Here is a 20462-nt window from a genome sequence, read left to right on the forward strand (position 1 = left end):
GGGGATCGAACCGCGGTCCATCCGCTTGCAAGGCAGACACCTAACCTGTAGCGCCACCTTCCCGGCCCCCCCTTTTCTTTTTTTAATCCAGCCCATCCCTGTTCTCTGCCTGTGTTGCTATACTGAAAAGTGTTCAAGATAGGGACTAGAGTGATAGGTCAGTGGAAAAGGCACTGGGCTAGTCTGGCATATGGCCACCCTGGTTCAATCCCCCGCACCCTGCCTGGTCCTCCAGCCCGCTGGAATTGATTTCTGAAGTACAGTGTCAAGAGTAAACCTGAGGGCAGAAATCATAGCTCAGCAGGGAGGGCATTTTCCTTGCACATGACCAACCCAGGTTCGATGCCCAGCATCCCATAAGGTTTCCTGAGTACCACCAGGAATGATCCCTGAGTGCAGAGCCAGAAGTAACCCCTAACCATTGCCAGGTGTGCCTCAAAAACCAAAAAGATAATAAGCATTCCCTTTTAGTTGGTCTTGGTTGTATTATTTGACATGACAACAGTCTGCCTGCCTGTCTAGGTCTGAAACAGGCTTTGGAAACAGTGAATGACTACAACCCTCTGATGAAAGATTTCCCGCTCAATGATTTGCTGTCTGCCACTGAGCTGGACAAGATCAGGCAGGCTCTCGTGGCCATCTTCACCCACTTGCGGAAGATCCGGAACACCAAGTATCCCATCCAGCGGGCACTTCGTCTGGTGGAGGCCATTTCCAGAGACTTGAGCTCTCAGTTGCTCAAAGTCTTAGGCACCAGGAAGCTGATGCATGTGGCCTATGAGGAATTCGAGAAAGTGAGTATTGTGTCGGCTAGCGCCGGGGACCAGACTGTGGGCATAGTGCTGAGTACTGAAGTCATGAGTCTCCTCTCTTCTCTCTCTCTTCTCTCTCTCTTCTCCTCTTTAGGTCATGGTGGCATGTTTCGAGGTCTTCCAGACATGGGATGATGAGTACGAGAAGCTGCAGGTGCTGCTGAGGGACATTGTCAAGCGGAAGCGTGAGGAGAACCTGAAAATGGTCTGGAGGATTAACCCAGCACACCGGAAGCTCCAGGCCCGCCTGGATCAGATGCGGAAGTTCCGTCGGCAGCATGAGCAGCTCAGGGCCGTGATCGTGAGGGTGCTCAGGCCACAGGTGGGTCCTACCCTCCAGGGTCCCCCTTTCTCTTCCTCACTTTGTGAGCAGTTAGTTCTCCCATAGATGCCAGGGATGGGATGGGGGTAGATTTGGGCAGGACACCCCTAAGTTTCTACAGGCAGAGTTATTGCTCACTCTTTGGTCAGTCTTCCTGCTCCCACCCTCATTTTTGGGGCCACACCTGGAGATGCTCGGGATTCTTTCCCAGCTCTGTGCTCCAGGTTCACATCAGACAGGCACCAGGGATCGAACACAGTGCACTGTGTGCCAAGCAGGTGCTTTAGCCATGTGCCATCTCTCCATCCCTTCGCTTCCTTTTTTTTTTTTTTGGTTTTTCGGGCCACACCCGTTTGATACTCAAGGGTTACTCCTGGCTACACACTCAGAAATTGACCCTGGCTTGGGGGGACCATATGGGATGCTGGGGGATCGAACCTCGGTCCTTCCTTGGCTAGCGCTTGCAAGGCAGAGACACCTTACCTCTAGCGCCACCTCAATGGCCCCTTCGCTTCCTTTTCTATGGCTGGAATTAATTAAAGCTGTGGTTTGGGAGATGGACTGACTCTCAGGTGGTGCTCAAAAGGCCCCTCTTAGCAATTCTCAGATGTGTCCTAAGGATATGATGGGGTGCAGGACACACCTGAGATGGCTTTTTTGGAAGGTTTTTTGTGTTTTTTTTGTTTTTTGTTTTTGTTTTGTTGTTTTGGGGCCACACTTGTTGGTGCTCGGGTTACTCCTGGCTCTGCGCTCAAAAATTGCTATTGGCAGACTCAGGAGACCTTATGGGATATTGGGGATCAAACCTGGGTTAGCCCTGTGCAACACACTGTGCTGTGCTATCACTCCAGCCCCACCTGAGGTATTTAGAGGACCCCGTGGTGGTGGGGATCAGACTTTGGAACAATTGTCACATGTACCGGCTCTCTGGTTTTGGTTTTATTTGGGAGATCACACCCTGTGATGCTCAGGTGTGACTCCTGGCTATGCACTCAGAAATCCCTCCTGGCTCGAGGGTTCATATGGGATGCCATGGGATTGAGCTGCAGTCCATGCTAGGTCAGCGTGTGCAAGGCAAATGCCTTACTGCTGCCCCACCACTCTGGCCCCTGGCTCTTTGGTCTTGCTCCTTTGTATTGCCATTCCTTTCTGAGATCCCATTAGTGACCCAGTTTTGTGCTCTGTCTCAGACAAATCTTTTTTTTTGTTTTTGTTTTTGGGCCACACCTGGCGGTACACAGGGGTTACTTCTGGCTGTCTGCTCAGTAATAGCTCCTGGCAGGCACGGGGGGGACCATATGGGACACCGGGATTCGAACCAACCACCTCTGGCCCTGGATCGGCTGCTTGCAAGGCAAACTCTGTTGTGCTATCTCTCCGAGTCAGACAAATCTTAATCCAAATGTTTCATCCCTCTCCCTCCTGACCTACTGGGCTTTAGACCAAAACTTCTAAACCAGGGGTAAGAATAATAGCACAGTGGGTAGGGTGCTTGCCTTGTACATAGCCAACCCAGATTCGATCCCCGGCATCCCACATGGTCCCCTAACCCTACCCAGAATGATTTCTGAGCACAGAGCCAGGAGTAACCCCTGATCACTGCCAGGTATGGCCCAAAATAAAAAACAAACAAACCCACCTTCTAATCCATGGCTCAGCCACCTGAAAAGTCTTATTTAATTCTCGGCTTGGGGACCTATCCATAGGTGCTCAGGGCTTACTCCTGGCCCTGCAATCAGGAATTACTCCTGGCTTTATTGAAAGGATCATATGGGTGCTGGAGATTGAACCCTGGTCAGCCATGTGTAAGGCACACGCCCTACCCTGTGTGCTTTCTCTCTGGCCAGAGTTCATTCATTTCTGCCTGGGGATGAGAGTCCTGTATGGACATTGACCCTGGCCATCTCACTCATTTTCAGACTCTCCTTCCAATTTACTGTTCTTCTGCTCCCATTGTGAAAGATTCAGTCTCTGAGCTGGGGTGGGGGCAACCCAGTGGGCACTGGGACCAACATTCCTTCACTCTGAGCTGGCAAGGTTTCTCCCTCAGTGCTACCTGGAGCAGGAGCAGGGTGCTTGGATTCCTGGCAGTGGTTCACTTTGCTGTTACCCTGGATACTGGGTTTTAATAACTGTCAAGTTCTATGAGCACTGTTAGAAGAGTATGAGATTGTTTTCATCTTTTTTCTGCAAATTATAGTAATGTTTACACTGGTACTTGCTGGGCTGTGTCTGTGTGCCACCTGTCTCTGGTATCTAACTGGCCACTTACTGCCCTGCGCAGGTGTTACTCCTGACTCTGTGCTCAGAAATCACTCTGGTAGGCTCAGGAAACCCTATGGGATGCCAGGGATTGAACCTGGATCATTTGCAAGGCAGATACCCTCCTTGCTGTACTAACACTCTGGCCCCACAAAAAAAAATTTTTTTAAACCTTTGGTTCTTGGTGACAAGCCACACTCATTAGTGCTTAGGGGTCACTCCTGGTGGTGCTGGGGCACCGTGAAATATAGGATTGGAACTGAGAGTCCACATGTAATATATATGTGTGCACTGGCTCTGAGCTCACCCCTCCTAAAGGAGATAAGATTGAAAGCATTGGGGACAGAAAGATAATATAGTGGGGAGGGCATTCGCCTTGCACATGGCTGGCCTAGCTTCAATATCCGGCATCCTATAGGGTCTCCTGAGCCCAGCAAGGGGCTGAGCATAGAGCCAGAAGTAATCCCTGAGCACCACCAGGTGTGGCCCAAAAACCAAAAAAATAAAGCTCCAAAGTCACTTGGTCCCTGCTCTCTGATGGGTATGGCCCAATTTGCCCACCTACCCCCCCAGGAAGACAGGGACTCGCTCACATACTCTCAAGAAGACCTATGAGCCAGTGGGCACCGGAGACTCATGTGCCACCTCTCCCCACACCCTGCAGGTCACAGCGGTGGCGCAGCAGAACCAGGGTGAGGTGCCAGAGCCGCAGGACATGAAGGTGGCTGAGGTGCTGTTCGATGCAGCTGATGCCAATGCCATCGAGGAGGTGAACCTGGCATACGAGAACGTCAAGGAGGTGGACGGGCTGGACGTGTCCAAGGAAGGCACTGAGGCCTGGGAGGCGGCCATGAAGCGCTACGATGAGCGCATCGACCGCGTGGAGACCCGCATCACGGCACGGCTGCGTGACCAGCTGGGTACCGCCAAGAATGCCAATGAGATGTTCCGCATCTTCTCGCGCTTCAACGCGCTCTTCGTCCGGCCACACATCCGGGGAGCCATCCGCGAGTACCAGACGCAGCTGATTCAGCGCGTAAAGGACGACATCGAGTCACTGCACGACAAGTTCAAGGTCCAGTACCCGCAGAGCCAGGCCTGTAAGATGAGCCACGTGCGGGACCTGCCGCCCGTGTCAGGCTCCATCATCTGGGCCAAGCAGATCGACCGGCAGCTGACAGCCTACATGAAGCGTGTGGAAGACGTGCTGGGCAAGGGCTGGGAGAACCACGTGGAGGGCCAGAAGCTCAAGCAGGACGGCGACAGCTTCCGCATGAAGCTCAATACACAGGAGATCTTCGATGATTGGGCACGCAAGGTGCAGCAGCGCAATCTGGGTGTGTCAGGCCGTATCTTCACCATTGAGAGCGCGCGTGTGCGTGGCCGCACGGGTACCGTCCTGCGTCTCAAAGTCAACTTCCTGCCCGAGATCATCACACTGTCCAAAGAAGTTCGCAACCTCAAGTGGCTGGGCTTCCGAGTGCCTCTAGCCATCGTCAACAAGGCACACCAGGCCAACCAACTGTACCCATTTGCCATCTCACTCATTGAGAGTGTCCGCACCTACGAGCGCACTTGTGAGAAGGTAGAGGAGCGCAGTAGCATCTCACTGCTGGTGGCCGGCCTCAAGAAGGAGGTGCAGGCGCTCATTGCCGAGGGTATCGCGCTTGTCTGGGAGTCCTACAAGCTTGACCCCTATGTGCAGCGCCTGGCTGAGAACGTCTTCAACTTCCAGGAAAAGGTGTGTGCAGGGGACAGGGGACCCTGCATGTGAGGGAACGCTGCAGGGAGGGCATTTGGCTTTGCACGTGGCTGGCTGACCCAAGTTCTGTCCCCAGCCTATCCCAATTGGTGCTCCGATGGCGCTGGAAGAGTTTATAGCTGCAGGGCAGTGGGGTAGTGGGACTTTGGGCCCTCCTCCCATGACTGTAGGTACCGTAACACTGTGGCATCCACCTGTCTCCATAGGTGGACGACCTGCTCATCATCGAAGAGAAGATCGACCTAGAGGTGCGCTCACTGGAGACCTGCATGTATGACCACAAGACTTTCTCTGAGATCCTGAACCGGGTGCAGAAGGCCGTGGATGACCTGAACCTGCATTCCTACTCCAACCTGCCCATCTGGGTCAATAAGCTAGACATGGAGGTGCGCCAGGCTCTGCCGCCCCCTCTTTCCCCTCTCTCTGTTCTTCCACCCCTCCATCCCACTTCCTTTCCCCATTCTTCCCTCCTCTTCTCCCTTCTCCCCTGCTTCTTCCCTTTTCCCCTCCCTCCCTCTTCTTTTCCCTCCCCTTCTCCCTTTCCCCATTTTTTTCCCTACCTCCCTTTTCTTCCCTCTCCATTGCCTATCCTTGCTCTTCTCTCTCCTCCATCCCCTTTCCTAGTCCAGAAATGAAGGTGCTTGCCTTGCATGTGGCTGTTTAAATCCCCAACACTATGGCCGGGCGTGGCCCATCCTCCCATCCCATCTCTTCCCACCCCAGTCACTTCCATATTGTCTCTCAGCTAACTGTTATAGTACTGCTGACCTTTGATCAGGACATACAAGGTCTTGTACCCTCACCACCACCGAGATGGTCCCTGCCTGCTTCTTAGGTTGATGGGTTTGTTATTTGAAAAGCATTTTCCCCTAGAAATTACTGGTGTAGTCTTGTTTCTCGCCCAGAATCCCAGTATGTAATGCTACTAGCAGGATTCAGTCTCACAGGCAGGGCTGGTGCTTAACTGTGATCCTAGCAGCATCCTCAGAGGCACAGTACCCATCTTCCCAGTCCACACAAAGGCCCTGAGGTCTTCTCAGCCGTTTTGGGGACATTGTCCGCTGGCTGAGGCTCAGATTCCTCCAAAAAGAGTCTTCGTCTGGTTCTGGAACAGGGATTTTTTTTCTGGCCACAAGGATGGAGTCCTCTCCAGTTGCTGTTTCTCGCTTTTGTCTCTGAGCCTTCAGAACTTGCTCTGTCTTATCATTTTCCTTAGATTCAGGCCTCAGTAGTTGTGGTCTAGGTAGGCTGAGAGTGTCTCTGGCCAAGGCCTGGTTCCCTGAGCCAGTGGCTCTGACGTGCTTTTGCTTCTCTTTCCCTGCAGATTGAGCGGATCCTAGGTGTGCGCCTGCAGGCAGGCCTGAGGGCTTGGACCCAGGTGCTATTGGGACAAGCCGAAGACAAGGCTGAAGTGGACATGGACACAGACGCCCCGCAAGTCAGTCACAAGCCTGGCGGAGAGCCCAAGATCAAAGTGAGTGTGGGCTGGGAAGATCCCTCAGGGTCCCCAGGCATGGCCAGACATTGCCAGGCCTTGATTTCAATCCCCAACACATTGTAGCCCCTGAGAATTGCAGGGAGGGCAGTAGTGGTCCCTAGCCCCTCAGTACATGAGCAGCTCTAGAGCCATGGACTAACAGGGTCAGCTGACACCCCTGTATCCTGGGGGACCCAGCTTGGCTCTCCCCTTGGTGCATGTAGGTATATCCCTCACACTGGCACCAGGCAATGATGTAGGCTCTCAGGCCCCCTCATCAAGAGGAATGCAGCAGGTTGAAAGAGGACACATGCTTAGCTGGGTGAGAGGGTGAGGGATGTCCAGAGCAGCCAGGACACGAGGCGGAGGTGAGACGGGCTGGGGTAGAATCGGAGACATTTCCTCCTTTGTCTATAGCCCACCTGAAGACTAGAATTTTTTTTGGGGGGGCGGGGAGTTGTTTGTTTTGTTTTTTGGCTCTGCTCAGGGATCACTCCTGGCTCTGAGCTCAGAATCATTCTTGGTGGATTTGCGACCAAAAGGGATGTTGGGGATTAAACTTGGATTGGCTGCATACAAGGCAAACTCCCTCCTAGCTGGGCCATCGTTCCAGCCCAAATCTTATTTTTATTTAAAAAATTACAGAAAAATTCTCCATTGAGATAAAGTCTGCTTTGCCAGCTGCCGTGAAAGTAGCCATGTGGGGAGTAGAACATGATCTGCTCCAGTCAGGCCGGCTGGCCTGTGGCTTCATCTCGTTTGGTCCTAAGAGTGTCCCTCAGGCTCCCAGAGGAATTGGTGGTGGTGGGGTGACAGACAACTGTCCCAGCACCTGTTTCTTCCTTGTGTTGGAAGCAGTCAACTATGGGAGACAGTCCAGCAGGTGGGGTTCTGTGTTGCATACTCCTGACCTGGGTCTGACCCCTTGGATCCCATAAGGTCCCAGAAATGTGTCTTCCCCCCTCCCCATGCCCCCAGAGCGAGCTCTGAGCACAGCGAGGTGTGACCCAGAAACAGAACAACAGGGCATTTTTCCTAGGAGCCAGTTTCCTAGTTCAGCCAGCTTTCGAGGCAATTCTGTTTATTTCGATTGATGAAGGACCTTTTGTTTTATTCTGGGTTTTTTTTTTTTTTTTTTACTTTATTTAAAGAGAATGCATCATATAGTTAACGTAGTTAGTATAACTAAAGTTATTATTTAAAAAAAAAAAAAAGAATACGGGGCCGGGCGGTGGCGCTGGAGGTAAGGTGCCTGCCTTGCCTGCGCTGCCTAGGACGGACCGCAGTTCGATCCCCCGGCGTCCCATATGGTCCCCCAAGAAGCCAGGAGCAACTTCTGAGCGCATAGCCAGGAGTAACCCCTGAGCGTCACAGGGTGTGGCCCAAAAACCAAAAAAAAAAGAATAGAGGTAGGCCGGAGTGATAGCACAGGGGTAGGGCGTGTGGCCAACCCAGGACAGGCAGTGGTTTGATTTTCAGCATCTCATATGGTTCCCTGAGCCTGCCAGGAGTGACTTTTGAGTGCAGTGCCAGGAGTAACCTTGAGATACTGCTGGGTGTGACCAAAACAAACAAACAAAATAAATAAAAATAAAATAAGAATAGAGGAACTGGAATGATAGCTCAGTGGTAGGACATTTGCCTTGCATGCGACAGACCCAGACTGACCATGGTTCGATCCCTGGCATCCCATATGGTTCCTTTAGCCTACCAGGAGTGATTTATTTATTTATTTATTCATTCATTTATTTATTTATTTATTGGTTTTTGGGCCACACCCGGTGGTACTCAGGGGTTACTCCTGGCTGTCTGCTCAGAAATAGCTCCTGGCAGGCACGGGGACCATATGGGACACCGGGATTCGAACCAACCACCTTTGGTCCTGGATCGACTGCTTGCAAGGCAAACGCCACTGTGCTATCTCTCCGGGCCCTATTTATTTATTTATTTATTTATTTATTTATTTATTTATTTATTTATTTATTTATTTATTTTTGGGTTTTGGGTTACACCCCGTGACAGGGGTTACTCCTATCTACGTGCTCAGAAATCGTTCCTGGCTTGGGGGACCATATGGGACACCGGAGGATCAAATGTGGTCCGTCCTAGGTTAGCGCATGCAAGGCAAGCGCCTTACCGCTTGCGCCACCGCTCTGGCCCAGGAGTGATTTCTGAGTACAGAGCCAGGAGTAACCCCTGAGACCGCCAGGTGTGACCAAACCCCCCCACCCCCCAAAAAAAAGTCTTACATGCCGAAAAGACCTGTGCTGGAAAAATGTTTAATTTGGGGGAAACTATAATTCCCCTATCCAGTTTTTACCTTTTGTTTAAACTTTACAGATATTCAGAGAAAGAGGAAGGGAGGGAGGGAGGGGGGAGGAAGAGGAGAGGAGATTATAAAATAAAAAACAACAAGCCTGCCGATTTCTGAATGCAGAGCCAAAATGAAAGAAAAGAAAAGGAAGGGAGGGAGGGAGGGAGGGAGGGAAGGGAAGGAAAGGAGAGGAGAGGAGAGGAGAGGAGAGGAGAGGAGAGAAGATGGGGAGAGGGAGAGGAAGGGGGGGCGATTAAAAACAAAACCCAAGCCTGCTGATTTCTGAGTGCAAAACCAAAACCCAAGAAAGAAAGAAGGAAAGACAGAGGGGGAGGGAGGGAGGGAAGAAGGGAGAGAGAGAGGAGGGAGAGAGATGTGTGTCAGACAGATAGTAAGATTGTGATGTACAAAGTGTAGGCACCTGCAAAAAAAAAAAAAAAAAATGGCCAGGCGGTGGCGCTAGAAGTAAGGTGCCTGTCTTGCCTGCACTAGCCTAGGACGGACCGCGGTTCGATCCCCAGGCATCCCATATGGTCCCCCAAGCCAGGAGCGACTTCTGAGTGCATAGCCAGGAGTAAGCCCTGAGCGTCACCGGGTGTGGCCCAAAAACAAAAACAAAGTAGGTACCTGCCATAGGTGGCTCAGTGTCCCCATGAGAGGCCTCTAAGGCTGCCAGATGAAGCATAAGCCTCATATCCCAATCTCAAGATACTGGGAAGCACAGGTCTGGAAGCAAACAGTGACACAGGAAAAAAATCCACAAAAGGTTGAAAACAATAAACAGGTTCAGGAAACTTCCATCACAAACTTTCTGCTCACTAGCAAAAGATCCCAGTAGGGCAGATGATCTAGTTGTGGAAACAGAAACCTTAAGCAGCTTCTACCTAAGATCCAGGGTCTTTACTGGGAAGAGAAGGACCACCCCTTGGGTAGAAAACTGGTAGGGGGGTAAGAGAACAATCCAGGGGTACTTCCAGTTCATGAATGACAAGCAGCAGCAAAGAATTATCTTGAATAGAGTAAAAATCGATTATTTCAACAGCCAGACACTTCTTTGGATGGAAGGCTCCAGAATAGAAAGGACCCTCTGAGAGCTAGAAAGCAGGCCTGTGTTCCCACTGGCACTGCCCTGGAGCTGATGTGTTGTGATTTCTTCCTTCATAACAGGACTGGGCAGTACCACCCACCCCCTTTGTTAGCCTGTCTTGTGGCATGTGCCTGCCTGACTTGGCCCTGAGCTTCTTGCCCCTCAACATCCTCCAGTGACTTTCTTGGGGAACAGAGGGTTGATATAGTTGCATTGTTCCACAAGTCTAGGATACTGGGGAGACACTGCAGGAAATAACCTACACATGATTAAGGGGATAAAACAGTCCTTCTGCTCCTAAGAAGCGTAGCTTAGCAGTGGAAAGAAAGAAAAACAAGAGAGATTTTTCCTGAGACCCATTGTCTTTATTAGAATGTGCCAGAACACACCCTGGGGTGGAGCAAACAAAGTGGTCTAAGGCATGAATCCAATTCAAAGGTGTTTTCAACCAATGAGTAACAAGCATATACTGAAGAGGGAAAGACCCAGTTAATACAACGTCTCCCCCTAATTGACTTTATAGAAAAATGCAGGTTCTGAGAAAAGGGCTAATACTTATAACAAAAAAATAGAAGAATTGGCAATATTTTGCATAGGCACAGCAAAAATTGGAAAAATTTTTTGGCCTAAAAAAAGCATGTCCCGGGGCCGGAGAGATAGCATGGAGGTAAGGCATTAGCCTTTCATGCAGGAGGTCATTGGTTCGAATCCTGGCGCCCCATATGGTCCCCCGTGCCTGCCAGGAGCAATTTCTGAGCCTGGAGCCAGGAATAACCCCTGAGCACTGCCAGGTGTGACCCAAAAAAAAAAAAAAAAAAAAAAGCATGTCCCTACCCACGAAGCATCCTGCCATAGACCTGGCACACTAAAGTCTTTCTTCAAGGTCCTATACATGGATGTACATGGAATCTATTATGCTAAGTTAAATAAGTCAGAGGGAGAGAGAAAAATGTAGAATAGTCTCACTCAGCTATGGGTTTTAAGAAAAATAAAAGACAGTTTTGCAGTAATTCTCAGAGACAAAAGAGGTAATTCTCAGAGACAAAAGAGGAGGGCTGGAAGGTCCAGCTCAGTACAAGAAGCTCACCACAAATAGTGATGAGTGTTGTAGAGAAATAACTACATTGAGAACTATCATAACAATGTGAATGAACGAGGGAAGTAGAAGCCAGTCTAGAGTATAGGCTGGGGTGGGGTGGGGAGGAGAGAGATCTGGGACATTGGTGATGGGAATGTTGCACTGGTGAAGGGGGGGGGGGGGTTCTTTGCATGACTGAAACCCAACTACAATTATATTTGTAATCTAGCTGTTTAAATAAAGATACACAAAAAGGAAAAGAAGAAAAAAAAAAGAAATCGCTCCTTGCAGGCTCAGGGGACCATATGGGATGCTGGGGTTCAAACCACCATCCTTTGCATGCAAGGCAAACATCCTACCTCCATGCTATCTCTCCAGCCCCTGAATATCTTAATTGCAGACCTTCCCACGTGCCAGCTGCAAGACCTTTGTGTGCCACCGCTGGCACATGTGCCATAGGTTCGCCATCGAGGATCTATATTATCTTTTAAGAATTCTTACTAGCAATATGATCTTGTGGAGTCTAAAAAAATCAGCTCTCAAAAAAAAAATCAGCTCTCAGTAATTAACAATTAGGAGATGTCTTAGAGCTGAGAATCTCTCAAAAGCTGAAACCAATTGTGAGCAACAGTCTATGGTGAAGGAAAGTGGTAAAAAGGTGACCATCTGTCCTGGAGAGATAGCACAGCGGCGTTTGCCTTGCAAGCAGCCGATCCAGGACCAAAGGTGGTTGGTTCGAATCCCGGTGTCCCATATGGTCCCCTGTGCCTGCCAGGAGCTATTTCTGAGCAGACAGCCAGGAGTAACCCCTGAGCACCGCCGGGTGTGTCCCAAAAAAAAAAAAAAAAAAAAAGGTGACCATCAAGAACATATCAGCAATAGCAATAGCGGTGGTAGCATCTTCTGGGAGACAGGAATCAGGCTGGAGGTGGGGGTTTCCACCATCAGCAGTTGGGAAGGCTTTGTCCTCAAATTCTGTGAAAGGTCATGGACCGGGGTCGGAGAGATAGCATGGAGGTAAGGCATTTGCCTTTCATGCAGGAGGTCATTGGTTTGAATCCCGGCGCCCCATATGGTCCCCCGTGCCTGCCGGAGTAATTTCTGAGCCTGGAGCCAGGAATAACCCTTGAGCACTGCCAGGTGTGACCCAAAAACCACAAAAAAAAAAAAAAAAAGAAAGGTCATGGACCACAGCCCCAAAATGCCAAAGGTGATGTGTGCTGCTGTGAGATCAAGGCTCAGCGAGCTCCCTGGGACACCTGCCTGTCTTGTGTTGCAGAATGTGGTGCATGAGCTGCGGATCACCAACCAGGTCATCTACCTGAACCCGCCCATTGAGGAGTGCCGCTACAAGCTCTACCAGGAGATGTTTGCCTGGAAGATGGTGGTGCTGGCCCTGCCCCGCATTCAGAGCCAACGCTACCAGGTGAGCCCCACTCTCCCTCCTCTCATGCCCCCACTTTGTCCTGTGAAATTTGGCCACCACATAAGATGTGCAGCCCGAGGCAAGCTCAGTTAGCCCCTGATCGTCTGCCAGAGTGACCTCACTCTGCTTTTTGTAGCTTCTTTTTTTTTTAGTTTAACACATATCACATAGTTGGTATAGCTGATTGTAATACATTTATTTCCAGATAAGTGAGAGCAAAATTGTTGGGGGGGGGGGGGGGCGGCGGCAGAGAGCACAGCTATAGGACAATTGCCTTCCACGAAGTTGACCCAGAATGGATGTTGCTCAAATCTCGGCATCCCATATGGTCCCATGTACCTGCCAGGAGCAATTTCACAGAGCCAGGAGTAGACCCTGAGCATTGCCAGGTGTGACCCAAAAAATAAAATAAATAGAAAAGGGGAGGAGAAGGAGAAAAATTAAAAGAAGCATTACAGTGACAAATTTGTGAAAATTATTTTATCTCTAATGAAGTCATGAAGTCATTGGCAAAAGGTTTATTTGTAAGCTCTTGTTGATAGCTGACCATCCTCTTATTTCATTTACTTCTGAACATTGAGTGACTTAAGCTACACATTGGCGCCAAAACTGCTGTCCCTATGGAAGTGACAGTATTAAACAAAGTTGTTCCACGGCTGCGAATGTTGCCATGTGGTCCAGGAATTCAAGCCACTGTTGCTAATACGGTTGCTTTTGTGTTGCTGCCATGTCTGCCCGAAGTACAAGATTGAGGGAGCAAATTCTGGTGATGTTAGCCCTAATCCTAGCATCCCTGGAGTTAGTCAGATTGGTGACTTGGCAGCTTCTTGTAGAGGCTTGAGACCATCCTGGGAAACATTTCTTCTGTCACCAAGAAAGAAGCACTTGTTCATGGGCCGTATTGGCAGGCTATGCTCAGATGTGGTGCTGCCAGCAGAGCACTGCCCTTCCCACTCCCTGTGTGTGCCCCCTCTTGCCAGCTTTCATAAACTTGCTCCTCATTGGCTCTTACTGAGTTCTTCTGGTTCTGTTTGACCAGGTTGGTGTTCACTATGAGCTGACAGAAGAGGAAAAATTCTACCGGAACGCTCTGACGCGCATGCCTGACGGCCCTGTGGCTCTGGAAGAGTCTTACTCTGCCGTCATGGGCATTGTGACTGAGGTCGAGCAGTATGTCAAGGTGAGGTCGCCACCAGGACATGCCACCTGGATGTCACCCAGTGTTTGTGGTGTAAAAGGTCCTGCAGTCCCTTCACTGCACTTGTTGGGCATAAGCTGTCATGTTTGAGAATACTTGGTTGTACTGGTTTCCCGTGATGACCCATGTGAGAATATGCAGTGGCGGTTTTTTAAGGCAATGAGAGCCCCTGAGTCCTGCCCTGGAGAGGGGCCTCAGCCAGTCTGGTTTTCTACACAGGGGACATTAAGACTTGCTTGGCTGTTTTCTTCTACCTAGGTCTGGCTACAGTACCAGTGTCTGTGGGACATGCAGGCCGAAAACATCTACAACCGACTAGGGGAGGATCTCAACAAATGGCAGGCCCTGCTGGTTCAGATACGGAAGGCCCGGGGCACCTTCGACAATGCCGAGACCAAGAAGGAGTTTGGGCCCGTGGTCATAGACTACGGCAAGGTACATGTGTCCCTGCTGCTTCCTGACTTGGACAGGGATGCTGTGGGGCCACCCCAGACTCGGGGCCAGAAGGATGATGGTAATCTCTGGTGTCTGTTCTCTTTGCAGGTACAGTCCAAAGTGAACCTCAAGTACGACTCCTGGCATAAGGAGGTGCTCAGCAAGTTCGGGCAGATGCTGGGGACCAACATGACAGAATTCCACTCCCAGATCTCCAAGGTGAGGCCTGGCTAGCTCCTGCCTCCATCTCCCTCACTTGTTTCGGGCCCCTCGTCCCTCCTTGACACCGTGGCTCTCCCCACAGTCCCGTCAAGAGCTGGAGCAACACTCAGTGGACACGGCTAGCACTTCTGATGCAGTGACCTTCATCACTTATGTGCAGTCACTAAAACGGAAGATCAAGCAGTTTGAGAAGCAAGTTGAGGTGAGTTCTCAGGCTGCTGTGACCTAGTCCAGGTAACCTTCCTCCTTCTGGGCCCATCAGTGCATGGGGGTTGGGCTGTACCCAGTGGTCATTCCTGGCTGTGCTAGAATTTGAACTGGAATCTGCTGCAAGCAAGGCTAGTGCCTTAGCCCTGTTCTTTCTCCCTGCTGCTTTACTTTTGGGGGGACCCTATCCCTGCCAACTGTTCAGCACAGAGATTGGCATCCAGGAATCTGCATTTTTTTGCCCCCATCCCTAGGAATCTGCATTTTTAACCAAGGTCATAAAGGGCTGGAGTTGTCTCAGATTCTCTCTCTCTCCTCCCTCCTCCCCTCTCCCTTCTTCTTTCTCTCTTCTCTCTCCGCTCTTTCTCTCTCTTTCTTTCTTTCTCTCCCTCCCTTTTTTTTCCCCTTCCTTCTCAGGACCTGAGTTCAGTCCCCAACACACACATACCTGCCACCCTGGTTGTGTAGTATGGCTGGGGAGCCTGGTTACCCCAGGCCTGCAGAGGCAATGTCATCTATGAAACTTGCTCTGTACCTGACTCTGAGCTGACTTTTCTCTCCATATCCTTTCACTTTAGTTCTTGCCCTGACTCCTGAGGGCAGGGTTCTGAGAACAGCGGGTGTGTGATCAGAGTGAGGGGTTCCTCTCCTCAGTTCTGTCCCTATATTTTGTTTTGGGGCCACACCCAGCGATGCTTGGGGTTTTCTCCTGGCTTTGCACTCAGGGCTCACTCCTGCCGGGCTTGGAAGAGATCACAAGGTGTCAGGGTTCAAATCAGGCTTGGCCATGTGGAAAGACAACCCCGTTGTCCTGATTGGAAGGGATCAAGCGCGGTGTCTCTTCCTGCCTACTGCAGCTCTACCGAAATGGGCAGCGCCTTCTCGAAAAGCAGCGGTTCCAATTCCCACCTTCTTGGCTCTACATCGACAACATCGAGGGCGAGTGGGGCGCCTTCAACGACATCATGAGGCGGAAGGACTCGGCCATCCAGCAGCAGGTGGCCAACCTGCAGATGAAGATCGTGCAGGAGGACCGTGCCGTGGAGAGCCGTACCACTGACCTGCTCACTGACTGGGAGAAGACCAAGCCTGTCACGGTGTGTGCCTGCATGGCCCTGGGACTGGTCACATTCCTCTGGGACTAAGAGCAGGTGGCCTGTGGTACACCCGAGAGTCAGGTGGGACCAGATTGCCCCAGAATCATGCAGGCTCATGGTGACATCTGGCGGGTCAGTGCCGCCCACCCGTCTTTTGCTGTTTCTCACTCAGGCCAGCGCCCCAGCCTCTGACTCCTAACCTTGCTAGCGTGTCTGAACCTTTGAAACAGCGGCAGAGAGTGGGGAACTGAGTAGGGGTACACGGGGAGAGGCCGTCTGATCCATATGGTGACATGGCCAGATGGGGAGGAGCAATGCAGTGGCCAGGAAGGAGGCTGGCAGGTGAGCCAGTGGCAGGCACAGGCAGGCAGGCAGTGGCAGCTGCTTCTCTGGCTGCTTGGAGCTTGGATTCTCTTTGTTCATACCACGTAGATGCAGCTCAGTTTCTTCAACTTGGCATTTGTTGGAATTATCAGGGTCTCAGAGTTAACAATGTTTTTTGTGGTCTTTCTTTTTATTTATTTATTTATTTATTTATTTATTTATTTATTTATTTATTTATTTATTTTGGGGGGGATTGTGGAATGTTTGGGGTTTTTTTCCTTGTTATTGATTTTTGGGCCACACCCAATCGCCCTTGAGTTACTACTGGCTCTATGCTTAAGGAATCACTCCTGGCAGGCTCAGGGATATAGGGATATAGAGTAACTGGGATGGAACTCAGGTTGGCCACATGCAAGGCAAACACCCTACTTGCTCTGCTATTACTCTGGCCCCATAGGGGCCTGTGTCTCTTTGTGTGTTTGTGTGTAGATGCTGCAGAATGATGGGCCTCAGGCACGCAGGGCACCTATTTGACCTCTTAGCTGAATTCTCGGTCCTTTGGGAAAGTCTAAGCATGGGTCGGGCTGCTCAGTCTGCTCATCAGTTTGGTGCTCTGGGTGGGTTGGGCATCTTGCCCAGGCTTCCAGCATCCAGACTTTACCTCCATGCGTGCTCTGCACTCAATCCTGCCTTACACTCAGTATTGTCCAAGAGTCCCCGTCTCAGGCTCTTCTCTTCCTGATGCCACCACTACTGGCTTGAGTTGCACCACTTGCTGAAGCAGCAATCCTTCCCACCCATGTACTGGGTAGTATCCAGTGGGCTGGGCAGTGGCACCGTTTTGTCCCCCACATTCGTGTCTTGCAGTTCTGTGTGTAACATGCTTGCGCTGCCCTCATGACTGCTCCACTGTGCTGGAGCCTTGCTCCTTGTGCTGCTGGCCTTGCTCCTGGCACTGCCCCTTGCAAAGACATATTCTGCCACTACTACCCTCCCACTACTACCCTCCAGGGGGAGCCCGAGTTCTGCCTCAGTCATTACACCACAACTGCTGAATTTGTTACTCCCGCCAGGAATCTCTTGTGCTCCCACTTCTGAAGTTTCTTCTTCAGAGGTGGGGGAGGGTAGACAGAGGTGCTGCTCTCTCTCTGCTTCTCTCGACTGGAAGCTAGAGTAGGATGTGGGCCAACCATGCCTTCTGCTTGCAGGGCAACCTGCGGCCAGAGGAGGCACTGCAGGCCCTCACCATCTATGAGGGCAAGTTCGGGCGCCTGAAGGACGACCGTGAGAAGTGCGCCAAGGCCAAGGAGGCACTGGAGCTCACTGACTCAGGTCTCCTGGGTGGCAGCGAGGAACGCGTCCAGGTGAGTTGCAGGGGTTGAGAGGGTTGTGTCCAGGAGGGCTGACGGGGTGTCACATCCAGGAAGGCCTGCCTGGGGCCATGTGCTTTGGGCAGATGTTCTGCCCCCGTGTTGACCTGCTCCTCTCCCCCCAAGGTGGCCCTAGAAGAGCTGCAAGATCTCAAAGGCGTTTGGTCAGAGCTTTCCAAGGTCTGGGAACAGATTGACCAGATGAAGGAACAGCCATGGGTGTCCGTGCAACCCAGGAAGGTACACTAGCTGGTGGTACAGCTCGTGGGGAGTGTCTACACCTACTTTCCTGGTGGAATTAGACCAGGAGCCATACTGGGAACCCCTCATGCCCTCACCATTGTGCTCATGAGTGCCCTCCCTCTGCATGTTGACAGCTGCGGCAGAACCTAGATGGGCTCCTAAACCAGCTGAAGAATTTCCCAGCACGTCTTCGACAGTATGCTTCCTATGAGTTTGTGCAGCGACTCCTGAAGACCTATCTGAAGGTCAGGTCCACCGGCTGCCCGTGGGCGGTGGGGATGAGGGTGATGCCCAGCCAGATGCCTGCTCACTACTGCCACTGCCCTATCCCCCCCCCCCCCCAATAGATCAACATGCTGGTGATTGAGCTCAAGTCAGAGGCCCTGAAGGACCGGCACTGGAAGCAGCTGATGAAGAGGCTACACGTGAACTGGGTGGTGTCCGAACTCACTCTGGGTCAAATCTGGGACGTGGACCTGCAGAAGAACGAGGCCATAGTCAAGGATGTGCTGTTGGTGGCGCAGGGCGAGATGGCGCTGGAGGAGTTTCTGAAGCAGGCGAGCGCCACACAGTGTGGGAGGTCCTTGGGTCCCTCAGGCCAGGGGCAGTGGGGCTTTGGGGGAGGCTCCCGGCACTGACTAATGGGCTATCGTGCACAGATCCGGGAAGTGTGGAACACATACGAGCTGGACCTGGTCAACTACCAGAACAAGTGCCGCCTCATCCGCGGCTGGGACGACCTCTTCAACAAGGTCAAGGAGCACATCAATAGCGTGTCGGCCATGAAGCTGTCCCCCTACTACAAGGTACCAAATCGCCTGGGGTCAGGGCCCTGCATCTTGTGTGCCCAAATGGACCCCAACACCCACCTCCTCTCCCATTCCCCAGGTGTTTGAGGAGGACGCCCTGAGCTGGGAGGACAAGCTGAACCGCATCATGGCACTGTTTGACGTGTGGATTGATGTGCAGCGCCGCTGGGTCTACCTGGAAGGCATCTTCACAGGCAGTGCTGACATCAAGCACCTCCTGCCTGTGGAGACCCAGCGCTTCCAGAGGTGTGGCACAGAGTGGAGCGGCGTGGGATTGGGTGGGCCTTTGGGATGGTACCCAGAGTAGGAAGGGCGTTCTGCATCCTGACCATTGCTGTGTCACCCCCCCAGCATCAGCATGGAGTTCCTGGCACTGATGAAGAAAGTGTCCAAGTCCCCCCTCGTGATGGATGTTCTGAACATTCAGGGGGTACAGCGATCGCTGGAAAGGTTGGCGGATCTGCTCGGAAAGATCCAGAAAGCTTTGGGAGAGTACCTGGAAAGAGAGCGGTCGTCATTCCCCAGGTAGGATCTTAAGTAGCTTGACCTCTTTCATAAGTAGTTGGCTAGAGTGTGAGTTAAATGGATTTTTTGTTTGGTTTGTTAGTTGAATTTTTGGACCACACTCAGCAGTGCTCAAGGATTATTTCTGGCTCTGCATTCACTTAGGAATTAAATCCTAGAGATGCTTGGGAGACCATATGGGATGCTGGGGATCAAACCTGGGTCAAATGAATGCAAGACAGGCGCCCTCCCTGCTGTACTATCACTCCAGCCCCTGAGCAGGTCTTTAAGAGCTAAATCTGTACCTTCATTGAGTGGGAGAAGCGTGGGATGTTCTTGTGCTGATCTTCCCAGCACCTGCAAGCTTCCCCTCCACTTCTGTATATGCAGGCTCTGACATCCCTGTATCTCTGGCGCCATTCTGATTCTAGGTTCTATTTTGTGGGTGATGAAGATTTGCTGGAAATCATCGGAAACAGCAAGAATGTTGCAAAGCTACAGAAGCACTTCAAGAAGATGTTTGCTGGCGTGTCAAGCATTATCCTAAACGAGGATAACTCTGTCGTCCTGGGCATCTCATCTCGAGAAGGCGAGGAGGTACTTACATCTGCCACCGTCACGGCCAGCTGGCTCTAGGCTGTGCTCAGCTTCAAACCCTGACTCCACTTCCTTTCTTGCAGGTGATGTTTAAAACCCCTGTGTCCATCACCGAGCACCCCAAAATCAACGAGTGGCTCACACTGGTCGAAAAGGAGATGAGAGTCACACTGGCTAAGCTTCTGGCCGAATCGGTCACAGAGGTGGAGATCTTTGGCAAAGCTACGTCAATTGACCCAAGTACTTACATCACATGGATCGATAAGTACCAGGTAGTGTGTGGCAATAGTGGGCCTGGGTCCCAATGGCCACCAGTCACATGCTGAGCTCACCGGGGTCTTGTTTCTTGTGTGTCAGGCCCAGCTGGTGGTCCTGTCAGCTCAAATCGCTTGGTCAGAGAATGTGGAAACTGCCCTCAACAGCATCGGAGGCAGTGGGGATGCAGCAGCTCTGCACTCAGTGCTCAGCAATGTGGAGGTCACTCTCAATGTGTTGGCTGACTCTGTGCTTATGGAGCAGCCACCACTGCGGAGACGGAAGCTGGAGCACTTGGTAAGCCCTGGGCCTGCTGTGTCCTTTGGGAACAGGAACTGCCGCTTAGGAAATTGCCAGTGGGTGTTTGGGGGTGCAGGAGACATATAGACGCCTGATGCAGGGGGTTGCTGACCATCCCAAGAGAGGATTTGGAGGGAGTACAGGCCTCCCAGGACTTCCTGGTGGGAAGAGGGAGAAGACAAGCTCAGGTCAGGCTGTCACTCATTTTCTCTGACTAGCGAGGTACTTGAGGCAGTGCCAGGCAGCTCATGGACTGCGGGGCCCTGAGCCTGGTCTTTGCCCACACTCTGGACATAGGCCTCGCTCTGGCACCACATATTCCTCTCACTGCCTTCGTGCAGACTGCAGGCTTTTTTTTCTC

General features: G+C 51.5%; 1 protein-coding gene across 1 annotated transcript in view; it reads left to right on the top strand.

Annotated features, from left to right (window-relative positions):
* The window catches only part of DYNC1H1 (dynein cytoplasmic 1 heavy chain 1), a 77661-nt gene that overhangs the window by 25067 nt on the left and 32132 nt on the right, over positions 1 to 20462 (top strand). The window contains exons 6-26 of the mRNA XM_049769915.1: positions 523 to 794; positions 907 to 1134; positions 4061 to 5137; positions 5365 to 5544; positions 6483 to 6632; positions 12394 to 12540; positions 13580 to 13720; positions 13997 to 14173; positions 14282 to 14392; positions 14478 to 14597; positions 15460 to 15699; positions 17232 to 17387; positions 17520 to 17633; positions 17771 to 17881; positions 17984 to 18193; positions 18296 to 18442; positions 18525 to 18691; positions 18797 to 18970; positions 19381 to 19546; positions 19630 to 19818; positions 19904 to 20098. Coding sequence (XP_049625872.1) covers positions 523 to 794; positions 907 to 1134; positions 4061 to 5137; positions 5365 to 5544; positions 6483 to 6632; positions 12394 to 12540; positions 13580 to 13720; positions 13997 to 14173; positions 14282 to 14392; positions 14478 to 14597; positions 15460 to 15699; positions 17232 to 17387; positions 17520 to 17633; positions 17771 to 17881; positions 17984 to 18193; positions 18296 to 18442; positions 18525 to 18691; positions 18797 to 18970; positions 19381 to 19546; positions 19630 to 19818; positions 19904 to 20098 — 4472 coding nt within the window. The remainder of the gene's footprint in view (positions 1 to 522; positions 795 to 906; positions 1135 to 4060; positions 5138 to 5364; positions 5545 to 6482; positions 6633 to 12393; positions 12541 to 13579; positions 13721 to 13996; positions 14174 to 14281; positions 14393 to 14477; positions 14598 to 15459; positions 15700 to 17231; positions 17388 to 17519; positions 17634 to 17770; positions 17882 to 17983; positions 18194 to 18295; positions 18443 to 18524; positions 18692 to 18796; positions 18971 to 19380; positions 19547 to 19629; positions 19819 to 19903; positions 20099 to 20462) is intronic.

This window comes from Suncus etruscus, chromosome 3 (assembly GCF_024139225.1).
Source record: "Suncus etruscus isolate mSunEtr1 chromosome 3, mSunEtr1.pri.cur, whole genome shotgun sequence".
Taxonomy (NCBI): domain Eukaryota; kingdom Metazoa; phylum Chordata; class Mammalia; order Eulipotyphla; family Soricidae; genus Suncus; species Suncus etruscus.